Source organism: Ipomoea triloba, chromosome 4 (genome assembly GCF_003576645.1).
Source record: "Ipomoea triloba cultivar NCNSP0323 chromosome 4, ASM357664v1".
Lineage (NCBI taxonomy): Eukaryota > Viridiplantae > Streptophyta > Magnoliopsida > Solanales > Convolvulaceae > Ipomoea > Ipomoea triloba.
Genome location: NC_044919.1, coordinates 27,561,330 through 27,575,372, shown reverse-complemented (window position 1 = coordinate 27,575,372; position 14,043 = coordinate 27,561,330). Strand labels below are relative to the sequence as shown.

General features: G+C 35.6%; 2 protein-coding genes across 6 annotated transcripts in view; both read right to left on the bottom strand.

The window, feature by feature from the left end:
- The window catches only part of LOC116015474 (alpha-ketoglutarate-dependent dioxygenase alkB homolog 6), a 5,747-nt gene extending 3,786 nt beyond the window's left edge, over positions 1-1,961 (bottom strand). The window contains exons 1-4 of one of the 4 annotated variants that reach the window (XM_031255552.1): positions 1,761-1,961; positions 1,086-1,268; positions 927-987; positions 778-816 (exon numbers count right to left, since the gene is read on the bottom strand). In XM_031255552.1, coding sequence (XP_031111412.1) covers positions 778-816; positions 927-987; positions 1,086-1,208 — 223 coding nt within the window. In that variant the 5' untranslated portion in view covers positions 1,209-1,268; positions 1,761-1,961. The remainder of the gene's footprint in view (positions 1-777; positions 817-926; positions 988-1,085; positions 1,269-1,760) is intronic. The other 3 variants (XM_031255550.1, XM_031255553.1, XM_031255554.1) reach the window with 3 other exon arrangements.
- Positions 1,962-2,570: 609 nt separating this feature from the next.
- On the bottom strand, positions 2,571-11,651 carry LOC116016569 (retinoblastoma-related protein 1). 2 transcript variants are annotated; one of them, XM_031256899.1, is made up of 18 exons: positions 11,282-11,651; positions 10,984-11,088; positions 10,726-10,868; positions 10,539-10,635; positions 10,334-10,380; positions 9,383-9,581; positions 8,556-8,622; positions 8,255-8,431; positions 7,980-8,173; positions 7,011-7,893; positions 6,645-6,807; positions 6,451-6,523; positions 5,804-5,980; positions 5,593-5,712; positions 5,373-5,517; positions 5,140-5,252; positions 3,056-3,174; positions 2,571-2,971 (listed from the first exon to the last, which is right to left on the bottom strand). In XM_031256899.1, the coding sequence occupies exons 1-18, from the start codon at positions 11,375-11,377 to the stop codon at positions 2,821-2,823; spliced, it is 3,069 nt and encodes a 1,022-aa protein (XP_031112759.1). In that variant the 5' UTR covers positions 11,378-11,651; the 3' UTR covers positions 2,571-2,820. The 2 variants fall into 2 exon arrangements, with proteins under 2 accessions (XP_031112759.1, XP_031112761.1); XM_031256901.1 differs by having other exon boundaries at positions 10,726-10,748.
- Between the last annotated feature and the right edge of the window lie 2,392 nt (positions 11,652-14,043).

Here is a 14,043-nt window from a genome sequence, read left to right as displayed (position 1 = left end):
TTTATATATATATATATATATATATATATATATATTATAATTAAAATTCTTAATTATAATAATTATTCGGGGACGGGGCGGGGCAGGGAGGGTTGTCCCCGTCCCCGTCCCCGGCGGGGAATTGAAAAAATTCCCCGTCCCGTCCCCGATCCCCGAAAATTTTCCCCGTCCCCGTCCCCGTTTCAAACGGAGAAACGGGGACGGGGATCCCCGGTGGGGACGGGGCACATTGCCATCCCTAGCTCTAGAGATGTAGAGATTCATAGAATCTTCTAGAATATTATAGAACCCATAGGATTGTATAGAGTGGTGGATGGATGAGTATAAATATCCCTAATGGACTCATTTTGTAATCATCCAAAGTTCCAAGCAAAGTTATGAGTTCTTAGCATTTCTCAAACTTTCTTGCCAAATCTTGCCTTACTCACTAAGCATATCAAGAAATTTGTTTCAATGCTTTCTTGCAAAATTCAATGACTTATTTAGTAGTTCAATAAAACATAAAAAGAAAAGTATGGATACTAAATTCAGCTTAGAGGGCATTGCATAATATGTCAAACCTTACTAATTCATTTTATAGGCAAATTTTTGCAATATCTTTTGAGAATTTATCCATAAATTTGGACATCAAATTCCTTCATTACTAATCTAAAAATATTATTCAGTTAAAACACCAATTAATATGTAGAGATGAGAGATCTTGGAAATGCACAATTACAAAATAAAGAACCACATACACAAGCAAGGAGATGTTTAGAAGATGAGAACATGACTTACAGTCTTGTGCTATAAGGCCTTTCTCATGTACAACACCTCCTGCAATGAATGACCATATAGTTATTACTACGCAGCTGTTTAACTTTAAACTAATCAAGATAAATGGGTAATTCGATAACCGAGGAGGAAAAAAAAATCAACTTGTGTACCCCAATTTTGTAGCCTCCTATTTTTTAAAGATTTCCATTTGGAAACAGGAGCTCCATAAATCTAGTCAGCAAACAGAAACATTTTGCACTCTCAAAATATTCTAGATTATAAAGATAAAAGAAGAATGAGACCAAAAAACATAATAGGAAATGTAGTACATTCTTAACAATCTGCCCTTCTTCAGTGTCCCCAATGAAGTTGGGAATGTAGATTACAGTAGGCACAGACCCAACTATGAATTTGTCTAAATGCCCAGTCTTTGTTACTTGATTTGTTTCCATCTCCCACTACTCTCCAGTTGAGTCTTGGAGAATTAGTAAGCTCTATCCTGCAGCTAATCTCTATCATTTTCAAGATATGAATTCTATTAATTAAACTAAAATAGGAGAAAATAGGAGAAGGTAGAAGGCACTTATTTTCCGGAATCTAATCACATATCCCCATAACTCTGAGAGCAGGTAGATGTAAACAAAAATTTAACCTATTTCTAGATATGGATAACCAGCTAGTTAATATAAATTTGAGCAGATTTTATTATTTTAGCAAATTATGTATGTATACCAATTGGTAAATTCAATTCAAGTAATCAAACAGGAATAGGGTGGGAACAAATGAGTATCTATGTAACTTCACATTTCTTTCACGTAAATGTTTTGGAGTAACACCTTCACGGCTTTACGCCTCAGTTCAGTGTGAATAAACTATCTTATTATTTATCAATCCCTAAATTATGAAGGAGTCGCCAGGCGCCTTCAACATTTTTGAGTTTATCACCCACAACAAAGCAATTTACGTAGTTCCAAATTGATTTTAAAAAAAATAAGTATAGTAACCTTAATTGATTGCAGAGCAACGGCTGAGAGTGGCGATGCAAGTGGCGGGTTGGGTTGAGAAAGTAGCAAAAGAAGAATCGAAGCTTTAAAAGTTAAAAAGACCTTACACCAAAATTATTGAAAGGAGGCGAGAAATACGTAGCACTGCCGGGACAGCGTCGTGACTCGTGAGGGAACTGGGAAGGGCAACTAGATTCCTATATGGCTATATTTCAGCGGCAATGTGGTTTATATTCTTTCTTCTCTTTTCTTTCCATTTTGTTTATCGTGAAGTACAAAATCTTTAAATCAACGCTCTGTGATATGCACTGAGTAAATTGATAAAGAATTGAGATAAATTAATTTAAATTATTCATAATTAATCGAATCAAATCAAAAGGATTGAGATTCGAACTTCTGACTACGTTGTTACAAGTTTGATGACATCACGAAAAAGATATGTTTTTTGCTTGGTCTTGCAGGTCGTCGTGAGGATTATTATGATACCAATTTTCCTATCATAAAAAGAGGGTGTGGTTGAGTGGAAGAGACTTATTGTCAAGGGTTCGATCATTGGTTTTGAGTATGAAACAACCTTAAATCTTCAGACCAACTATCCCACCCACCCAATAGAGATGCCAGAGATGTCAATGGATATTTCTTGGGTTTATGTCAGATGTTTGCCAACAAAGCAAGAGTGAGAAAAAGAGAGAGAGTGCTTTGTGCATTGCACGCGCCACGCATGGGCACTCCTCAATAACCGCGAAAAAACTCCACTGATAAGGATGCTCTTACACCCAAAAAATAAAAAAGCGCACAAGGAACAAAGCATTACATCACAGAGAATGAACTCAATCACATGAATCTAAACTCCATCTTAAAGCTCATTAGTCAAGTAAGCAAATCTGTCATCAAGATCCTGAAACACCAACTAGAACAGTAGGGGCAGTGGCGGACATTTTACATTAACTTACCGCTCATACAACACCCCCCAAGTCATCATCTACAATAGAATTATTGTCTATAACTTGAAAACGATATTAGAAACATAGGATTTTTACATGCATTGCTTCAAGCAACCTCATGAATCTGGCTGCTCAGATTTAACGGCCAAACACGGTGAAGATCCTGAGTTTCCGTTCTGAAGGTATAGGCTGTTTGCAACCAGAGAGTCACTAACCAAACCCGCATCCACATCATCAAAGTTCAGTGCGCCTCTAAGTTTTCGACCACTGCAATTATTTATCTTGTATTAGGAGGACATTGGTCATTAATTTGGACAATTTCACGAGTATTCATCAGGAAAGTGCACATACCCGGCATTCAGGCGGTTATTGATGGCACTCAGGTCTTTTGAGGGGCTCTGATATGCATGAGTACTCTCTCCAACACAAGCATAATAGCTTTTAGAGCCTTGAGATATCAAAGTATCCATCTGCAGACAGAACCAGAACAAGAAAGAAATAGTCAAATGACCAAAAAAAAAAGTGCACTAGATAATTCTCGAAGCCTGAAAAAATTATAATCTTTTCTGTAGAAGATTTTATGAAGCACACAAATAATTAACAAATCTTGGGAACATAAACAAGTCATTTTCAACATGAACATATACTTTATGTGGAGATGCAATGGCCTCAGGCAATACAGTGACTGACATTTGAGAGAACTATGGGCATGCTCATAGTTTTTCTGCATTATAAGCTAACAGAGCCAAAATAAAAACAAATAAGATACTCCGTAGTTGACTAGCATGTTCCTGTCAGTCTGGCACATAGAATCTAATTCAATCAACTAGGTTTCTGGGTTTAAGTGTTTAACAAATACCTACAGAAAGTTATGTTTCTGTTGAATAAACTGGAAAGATCTATTTATGTCATAGCTTGAATACCTTCTGGATTACACAAAGACTACACATATATGTACCCATAGGCTAACCTAGAGTATATCACCCACATAAGCTCTATCAACCTGTTCACACACTTACAGCACGAATGAATTTTGGAAGAATAGAAATCATGTTCCATGGGGAATAGAATAGGAAATTATAGTCTATAGTTTGGTTTGTGAAAGGAATAAACTTCATGAATTGTATTCAAATGTTTGCTTGGTTTACGGAATAGGAGTGGAATACACTTCCAAAAGACATAAATACCCTTTATTATGAATGATGTGTGTAAAATAAATAAATAAATAAATATTATTATTATTATAGAACAAATTTTTATTATATAACAAAAATAGTCAAGGCAAATTAGACATTACGAAAATAGGTTATTCCTAAATACTGAGGAATAGCCTAATACAAGGCCCCCTCCTTGGAATACCTATTCCCCTTGCAAGAGGAATAACTCATTCCCGGGAATATCATTCCCAGGATTAGGAATAACTCATTCCTAAGAATAAAAGATGACCATAAACATTATAACGAAAAAAACCTTTTGAAAAATAAGAACAAGATAGAAACTTAGAGAACATGAGTGAATTTCATTGGCTTTGAAAGTTTGATGTGATCATTGATCATTTCAAATGTAAAAAATTAAATTATTTAAGTGCAAGAATAACTAAGAAAAGTAAACAATATGTATATGCCCAAGGAAAAACATCTTAGGAGGGTTTTTTTATAGAATATTCAAGTCACTATGAGTATTGTTAAAATATTTTATATAAATACACCTTCCCTGTACATTTTGTATATCATTCAGAATATAGAACTTTTCCACAGTTGAAGTACAGTTTCATCGTTTAACATAATCAAATCTCATATATTATATCAAGCAAATCACATACAGTCACTAATAAGGTGAATACTATATATATAGGTGCAAATAATAATTTGTATACATAATTTTTAAATCACCATTAATATTTGTGAGAATAGAAAGAATGTTATGTAAAAAAGTAAGGCTGATTTTCAATTGCTCAATATAACCCTAATTATGTATATTTTGATGGAGTCAATTTTAAATTTAAAAAAAAAAAAAATATATATATATATATATACATATATATACACACACACATTAAACACATGCATACCAAGAGACACAAGCAATAAACTCAATAGTTTCAATTTTAGCAAAGCTATGATGCTTATAAATGAGTGGAAAAAAAAAATTATTTGGGAAGAACACAGATAACCAGTGTTATTTGGGGGTGTGTGCATAAAGTAGGGACTAGGTGGAAAAGGAGTCAAGAAACGAAGCATTTCTACTCACCAAACTCCACCTTTGTATATGTGATGGCATTTCAAACATGTTAGAGTCAATGTAAAAAATATTTTGAAAGTAGAGGGCAAAACATGTAAAAATTGAAAATCGTGAATTAGATCTACAATTGTCAGTATACTAGGGGATAAAAGTAGAATTAGGTTTACAAGTTCCAAGAAAAGAAACACACTAACCTTAGATGAGCGCAGTGGAGAGACATAAACATTACGTGTTGCAGATACTTTTTTTGGAGACATGTCAGGGAGACTAGGAAAGGGTGATGTCTTTGGTGACATAGGGCACTGACCTGGTTTGAATTGAAAGGTAAAGATTGCAATGTTAAATACCACCACATAATGGGCAAAAAAGATATGTAAGGTTTAGCCAAGAAACATATTTAACAAAAATGACCCATAAAGAAGCCTACCATCATTACTATTTGTAGCTTCAGCAATGTTTTTATTCTTTTGGGCTGCTCCAGTTGGGGCTAGTTCAACTAGAAGTGGCTTTACATCAGGAATGAATATTTCATTGTAAAAGGCGATGATATCAACATGATCAGGACCCATCTTCTGCTTTAAGGGTTGAAAAAAGATCAGTATTCAGAAAGAACTCTAAAACAAAAATGCAAACAAATACTAGCATACCCCATTGCGGCGCGCTGATGTCCAATCAACGTAAACACTACGAAAAACTTGTGGTTTGCAATGTGGCTGTTTTCTGTAGTTGTATATAATTTCTTTGAAGGTGAGGTTAAGTTGTGAAATCTGCACATCATGATACAAGAAAGATAATGAATATAAAAGTATGCTTAAACATTAGCTTTCAAATGGCACTTGAAATTGGCAAAAAGAATACCTTGGCCACTCCATAAAAGCAGCAAAGAATGATTTGGTCAATATGGCGGTTGACGAACAGAGTTGTGTGGTGATTAAGGATCTTCTGGAAAAGACAATAAACATTCTCTCTTATATGCTGAGGTAACTGTAGCCTTTCAACCATGCCATTAATTCTGACAGCAGCCAACTTCACAATCTACACAGACCATTAATTTTAGTAAAAAAGTGAAAAAGAATTTAGTCTTGCACTTCTAAATTAGACAGTAGTTTGGGAAACATTTTCACCAAACAAAGACAAAGTTAAAAACCATAAAATTTACATGGAGGTTTCCATATAATTCGACTGCACATATTCATTAGTACATTTGTCACACAATAGCAGTAAAGACAATAAGCAGATTAGCCATCAAATTTGTGAACTCTCAAAAGAACCAATAATATTAACAAACCAACCAAAGTTTCCTATAAGCTACCATATTAAGTGAAAAACTTTTGTGGAAAAAGAGAGAGAGAGAGAGAGAGAGAGAAACACAATATATGCAACATCCAAAAGACAGAAATGCTGACAGTCAGATGACCATTTGGAGAAGGGGACTCAAATATAAACAGAATTACTGTGTGCATCACAATGAATATCAATTCATATAAGAACTTGACTAAAAATACCTTGCCAAAGAATATATTTATAGCTGTTTCTGCACATGTTTCTCCCCCACCACTCGGATTTGGCCTTGTTGGGCTGCACTTAGCCAATTATATAAATATCAACGCCTTCATTAAGAAGACAAAAGACTGAAGAGCAGGTCTGCATGAAACATATAATGGTCCTGTTATAGAGGATAGTAGTTTAGTAATAGTACCTTGCAAAGGCAGACTGCAAGACAGGTAGGGGAGCCTTTGGTTTCAAATTACTCAGCGCCAAAAGGCGATCTTTCACAGGTGAGGTGAAGGAGTTACGCTCAACCAACACACTTCGATATTCAATGCATACTCTTTTGGGTGACTTGATATCACAATTCTGATCTGGAAATATCCACATGAAGTGTTACCAGAGGACATATTACCAGCTATATGACAGAAAGACATATTTCAACACTGATAACTCAATGATCAAAAGAGCATTCTTATTTGTCAGCAGCAACAAAGTGCCATCAGTTTAACTAGGAGTACGTTCAGTCATATTATGTAATGCAAAATGCTTCCAAAAAAGATCAGGTATCCAATACCTGGACAGCTTTCATGCTTCTGTAAAGAAGGTACAGGGGGTAAGCTTCCAGGAGATGAGTTGCTGTGCAATGCAATTGCATCCAACGATGGCATTGGTTCAGCCAGAAGGCCTAAACGGTTAATTTCAGCAGAAAGGGCTGGCCTTGCAATTGTCAAAGAGTTGTACATTGAAGAGCCCTTTTCCCATACCATTTTCTCCAGAAGCCTTTCTTCCAGAGAATTCAAATGTCGTCTCAATTCTCGAGGAAGACTATCCTCATGCCTAATAAAACTCTCTATAACCTTACTAAGATCAAAAGCTGTGATTCCTGTTCTCTCCAAAACTGCTGGAAACAACATAGTTACTGTCTTATGTGTAGCAAGAACTAGTTCTGCTGAACATGCAAGCATACATCTATGAAACCTCTCATTAGTTAGCAAAGAAGTTAAATTTTTTGCATGTAAGATTTCAGATTCTGCTATGCACATTGCTTGCAGGACCCTGTAATATAATTTCAGAGCCTCAGATCTACGTTGCTCAGCCCATGTGTTGTCCATTAAGTTAGTGCTTTGCAGGCTTCCAGCCAAACAATGCTCAGCTGGTCCACTACAAGGAAAAACAGTCTCCAGTATAATCTGAGCCCTCCGTATCACATCAGCTGTTATATCCCTATCACACAATGAAAAGAATTTCTCCAGCTCCACTGATGGCTTGGCCGGAAGTGGAGAGATGACAGTGCGTAGCCACTTTGCAGTTGACATTGCTGTGCTTACAGGAGTAGCAGCCATGTTTGAGCAGCCACTATCACGAATAGTGTTCTTATGAGATGCCACTGGAGATCGGTAAGGAGATAGGGGGCTCATTACTGTCTTTGTTGGAGATGCAAAGGAGTCAAATTTCCTCTACAAGAAAGACAACCACTAAAGAATTGAAAGATTGCAACGATCTATTTGTTTAGCAAGATTAGCAACATTTTTTTGGAACAAACCTTAATGCCACACATATTAATTGCACCTCCAGATAAGCTCCCTAATGCAAGCAAGCAATCGTCCTCGTTGATAAAGATCCTCTCATCCAATTCACCATTGTTGCATATCGCGTTGTCATAATCTTTTTCTAAAATGCTAGTGTTAGAAGACAAAGATGATTCTTCCATCAAGTCACCAAAGAAGATCAAACCATCTGTACAAGACATAGTAAAGATAAAGGAAGGACACATAAATCATCTGAAAGGTCTATGATGTTCAATGGTCAGAGATTAACCTGTATCAATATTCTTCAAGTTGTCAGTCTGACACTCAGTGGCCAAGCAAGAATTCTTCTTCAACTTTTCTGTTATAAGATTGTTAACTTTGTCTATCGTCTTCCTCAACTCGTCTTCTGATGTCTCATAAATTTTGCAAAGTGATGCAAACAGGTCTACTTTGTCTCCGTTCATAACTATTAAGGAAGATGTATTAGATAAATCAAAAATAGCATGAGTGCCCCTGGAACCCGAAATAGTAAATAACCTCAAGAAATATCTCCATTCCTATGTTAGGCTCTGAAATTCAGATACACTTACCAAAGCGGGTAGTTTCATTGAAGTTGAAACGTCTAAAACGAACAGGAACATGAATTATCAAGATAGCCTGTCAAAAGTTTCATAATGCATTTATAGTATATTAACTTTTTACTTAAAAAATAAAATAGCAAACTAAAAAAAATTGTTCAATATTATCTGCATAATATTTTGTTCTTGATCACTCCACAAATTACTTTCTTTAATAGAAGAATTCATTCGCAATTTAGTCCTCAACTATGGTAGCACTTCCCAATTTAATCCTCGAGTAATAATTTGATCTGATTTTGCCAGGTTGTTCCCAATTTCGTCCTTTATGACTAATTCTGTCTCTCTGTGAAATCTGAGGACCGAAAGGTAAATGAATATCTCATAAATGGCAGAATCATCAGGAGTTAACATCTACCAATCAGCCATTTTGCTCTAACAGCTCAATTCCAGCACAGTGCTCAACACCCAAATCCTCATTGATCTGTTTAATTGCGTTGAAAGGAGATTTGATTGAGTCAAAGAAGGAATTGGTAACAAAAGAAATCTATTGAGAGATGGGAATTTACCTTTTAGTCCCCAATATTTCTTTCACGAAGGAGAGACAAATTTGTAGACGGGGAACTAAATTGGACACAACTACTGTCTACTAAAGGCAAGGGAAAAATTAAGTCAAATTATGAGTCAATAACTAAATTGGGAAATGCCACCATAGCCAAGAACTAAATCAAGAATTAACTCTTAATAGAATTTAGCCTCCAACTTCAATTATGAGATTATGTTATAAAGAAAGTTAAATCTATAACTTACAAAATTTTAACTATATGAGAAAGGCAACTAACCAACACTGAAAGTAAACCGTTTGTGCAAGTCACAAGGTCCTTATAGCGGCCATACACATGGACGCGAAGTGAAAGAAATAGCAACCATCCAAATCGATGATAGTCCGAAATGCTGCCAGTAGAATTAGCACTTGTTGGGTTGTTGTCTACATTGGCATCACTTGTCAAGAAAAACTCTTGAAATGCACGTTTGTAATACCTTGATCAACAATTTTTACAAAAGCATTAGCAGAGGATTGATTTGCTAGATTTCACAAAAGAAGCATTTTACCACAAGGAGTTTTCCTATTGTGCAAATCCAGGGCTTTAACTAGATGTTTCAAGATAGTAGGATTTATTGAACCAGAGGATTGAACACTCATAATGCTTGCACTTCATACATAACAGTACTCAAGTGGTTTTTATTTTTTTTTTAGTGCTTCGTGTTTTATAATTATAGATAGTTGAAAATATGAAAAGTAGATTAACAATTTATACACCAGACCATGTTCATGAAATAAATATTTGGCAGTGCAAGATTTTGTAAAAGTGGACAAAATTGCAGCAATAAATTCATTGGAAGGTGTTGTCCATCAAAAAATTGGAGGAACAAGTTTGTTTCTTACGTTTGTGCAAAATATTAACAAGAAGTAAATACTAAATGATAAAACACAATTTTTAAGAGCCAACACCCCAAAAAAAAATAAAAAAAATCAGAGTAATAAATTAGAATATGAATACAATATAGTCTCAAATAGTCAAATATTGCTTTGGCTATTTATTTAACCCCAGAAAATAGAGTGAAGAGTGAAGGGATTTAAATTTCTAGAAAAGTGATAGTCCGATAGCTCCCCTAAATACAAAAGTTGATCTATTTCTTAGAGCAAAAGATTTTGTACAACTAACCACCAGGGGAAAACCATAAGCTAAAGAACCATTGGTGTGGAAAAAGAACATATGAAGAATACCCACTTGCTCAAATGGCTCAAGTGCATAAAGTTTGTCTGTAATTCCTTTGCCTGATAAACAAATGGGAGAAGAAAAAGCAATGAGAATGGGCTTCAAAATGCAACTCCTAATTGAAAAGATAATGATCAGAATGGCCTTTCAATCTTCCAATAAGATGGAATAAAACTAAGGATTAGCAAAATGAACATATGCATCCACTAATGGTTACCTCAAGTCTTTTCTCCCAATCTGTACCATAAAGGTTGCTTAGTATTGGACCAACCTTGAGAATGAAATGAGGAAGTTCTTTGAAAAAGTCTGCCATGCTGTACAGCACAAGTTATCCAATAAGGATCAAGAAGCACCAGTCCATATGGAAAAATAGCAAAAGCAAAGGGTAGAAAAAGAAGACATACTTAAGCTTTGCAGCCCGTAAAACCTGGCATAAATTAAATCCAAATCCATCAGTATTGTGGTTTGAATTATCTGCTTCCCTCTCATTCAACTTTTTGACAGAGAATAGAACAAAAGCAAACCAATACCGTTCCGCATCCTCGGGCTGATCAAAGTTTGACGGACCAAAACTAAAATCATATTCCAATTGTTGACCATCCAACAAAAATGTAAAAAGTAAATATATCAAATTGATTCACTTGAATAGGTCAATTGCATACCGTGCCGATTCCTATAGCAGAAACATTTTTCAGTAAAATATTTTTGCTGTCACTAAAGAGTGTGGTTGCTTGAACCAAAGCGCCCCCGTCCATACGCAATTCATTCTATTTGTCAGAAGAAAAGCTCTTAAAACCAATTAAGCCAATTAGGGGAAAAGAAGCAAGCATCCATTTGACGGGATACTGAGTGAGAAAGGCTAAACATTACAAATCCGAGCAAAAAATAAAGTTGAAATTTTTTCGCGAACAGATTGAGGAGGTTAATTGGAAACAATAAACTTTGAGGAGAAGACGAAACCTTGCAGAAATCAGTAAATCGAACTTCCAAAGGGTCTGCACCTCCCATGCAGGTTCCATCTCCAGAATGACTGCAAGGCTCGCTAGGTTGCTCCATTTCAACTCCAAACAGCTAGTAGATCGAGACAAGAAGAGAAAACCCTAGCTCTTTAACAACCATGAGAGCAAGATTTAGATCGAATTGGCATTATAGGCGCGCTCAATTTAGTCCCACTCTGAGATTGCTGTTTTTCAATCTACTGTTCTGATCTTCGTAATATTACTCTTTCCTAATTGCACTTCACCCCCTGCTTTCCGCTTTTCCGGAGTTATTACTGTTTAAGGAAATAAGCTCCCTTCGGTCCGAACGCGCGGGAAAAAATGGGGCTCGGTGAAAAAATATCATTTCCTAGGGTGTTTGCCGGCAATTTAGAAAGTGTCGACATTTATAATGGCGATTATTTTAAAGTTCAAAATCATGCAATCATATGTAATGTAATATTGGTAATCTATACTTCTATCTATACTATATCTATATCTATCTTTTTTTTGAAATTATATCTATATCTATCTATATCTCTTATTATAATAAAGAGAGGGGATTTTGCTTCTAAAATGGCTCCATTCTCCGCCTAGCTAATTTGGAAATAATTTTGTTTTTTTTTCCAATGTTTAAGGCAGAAATTACTGTTCTACAAATTGAATCCTCAAATATTGTGGTGGAGATTTAGGTTTTCAATGATCGGGTGTGGGTAGCCGTCTGATTTTATGTAAACTGATATACGTTTACTTATAATCATTGTATCTTTTTCGAAATCCTGATTCTGATTGGTTGAAAAACTTATTTTGAAATTAATCCTAATTTTTATTTGTTCAATTCGACTAGGACTCTACAATATTATTTTTTAAGTGAAATCTTAGCTAATTGGTCTATTAATCCTTAAGTTATTTAATGGTGTTATTGGAAACCCAATAGACCTGCACACAAATCTTGCGATCAACCCAGTCTCACTTAAATGTTCTTGGCGCTTAGATTATTAGGACTTAAATAGCATGCTTGCTTGAGGACAAGCAAGGTTTAAGTGTGAAAATTTTGATAAGCGCAAAAAACAGTCAAGTTTCGAGTCATATCTAGACAACATTTTACAGTTCCATCACCCAATTGTGATCATCTTTCATAGATAAAACCTCTAATTAGCATCTAACTGATAAATTCAACTCAGAGGATGTGTTTTGAGTCATTTCCGCAGGGTATAGCCAAGTTCTAGACCAAAAAGAGGCAACAAACGAAGAATCAACCAAGCAGGAGGCCACCACGCATCACCACACGCGTGGTGATGGGCGTGGAATATTTCCAGAACGCAACCACGCAGCACCACACGCGTGGTGATGGGCGTGGACGCGTCCAGTTAGGGCAGCAGCGGAATTTCGACTTTTTGGACAGCTATTTAAACCCTCCTTTCTCATTTTTGAGGGGGACTTCCACAATTTTCAGATCTGATTTCTCTTTCCATTCCTTCCCCTTTGGGGAGGAAGAAAAAACACATTCCTTCTAGAATATATTAGTTTTCTTAGATTAATGAAGATGGATTGAAGATGTAGAACTCATACTTCCTTAGGTATAATACTCTTTTCTTAAGATTGCTTCTTTAAATTATTACTTAGTGTAATTTTTCTTTGTTGTTCTTGAATGTTCATTATGTTTGAGTAGAATAGTTGGGGTGTGTGTGCCCATGTTAGACATTTGATTGATGCTTGAATTTTGCTTTATGATTATGAAGATTGGGGAGTAGGATTGTAATCTTGTGTGGGTGATGTTCCTCATGCTTTGCTTCTATTTCGGCCGGAATAGTTAGTGAACTGAGTGGAAGTGAGAGTGTGCGCAATAGCAGCCTCTCATGAGCCCAACTCATCTATATCTTTGCCCTTAGTTCGAAAGGACAAGGTCCGGGATGAGTGGTAGGCAAGGTGTTCAATAAAATGCCTCAACCGAATGAGGATTGAGAGTCTGAGTGTGACGCCTCTCGGTATAAATACCGTGACTCCCTTATTCTATCTCGAAACTTATTTTTAAATCCCCATAGGATAATCAATCATTGTTTAGCTGTGGCATGCATCCCCTTCATTTCCCCTTTTAGATTGTTTAGTTTACTCTTGTTCCTACAACCCCAAACTTATTTATCAAAATAACCCTTAGTAATGCCTGCAACTCTTACCTCTTAACACCTTCAATGTCAACACCGATTCACTCCAATTTATCATCCTTGAGAGACACGAAACTCGGGGAGTCTTGACTCTTCGTTTTAACACCTTCCATTCCACATTCACTCACCACTAAAACGTACAACATCAATTATTGATATTTAGTGTCTAGTTACTCATGCAATCTATCTTCCCATTTGGTAATTTCAAAGAGAAATTATATCAACAGTGATTGTAATACACATCTTTTATATTACCTATGCTTTTAAAAATTCATATATTCATCTATGATCTATGTATTGATATAAACAACTCAGATATAGCATCAAGAAAAAGTATTAGGACATTTAGTGTATATATCTATTGAGAAAACTTATCTTTATGAGGATAAATTTCCTTCAGAAATATCGCAGCTCTATCTGTCTTTTGTTTCTCTCCATATTAGTTAGATTTGACCTGTGAAAGAAACTGTTAGGATTTGGGACTAAAAATCCTAAAAAAGTAATCTAATAATCAATACAATGAAATGGGAATCGCAGATTATGAATAGAAAAAGGTTTTTTTTTTGTCAGAAATTAGCCA

What these genes read in the sequence shown, in the direction of transcription:
- LOC116016569 (XM_031256899.1), bottom strand. Translation starts at nt 11,377, where the DNA reads ATGGAGCAACCTAGCGAGCCTTGCAGTCATTCTGGAGATGGAACCTGC. An exon ending in CACTTGAGCCATTTGAGCAA is followed by an intron (nt 9,582 to 10,333) that starts GTGGGTATTCTT and finishes TTGTTGATCAAG; the next exon opens with GTATTACAAACGTGCATTTC. An exon ending in CATCAGCGCGCCGCAATGGG is followed by an intron (nt 5,518 to 5,592) that starts GTATGCTAGTAT and finishes CCCTTAAAGCAG; the next exon opens with AAGATGGGTCCTGATCATGT.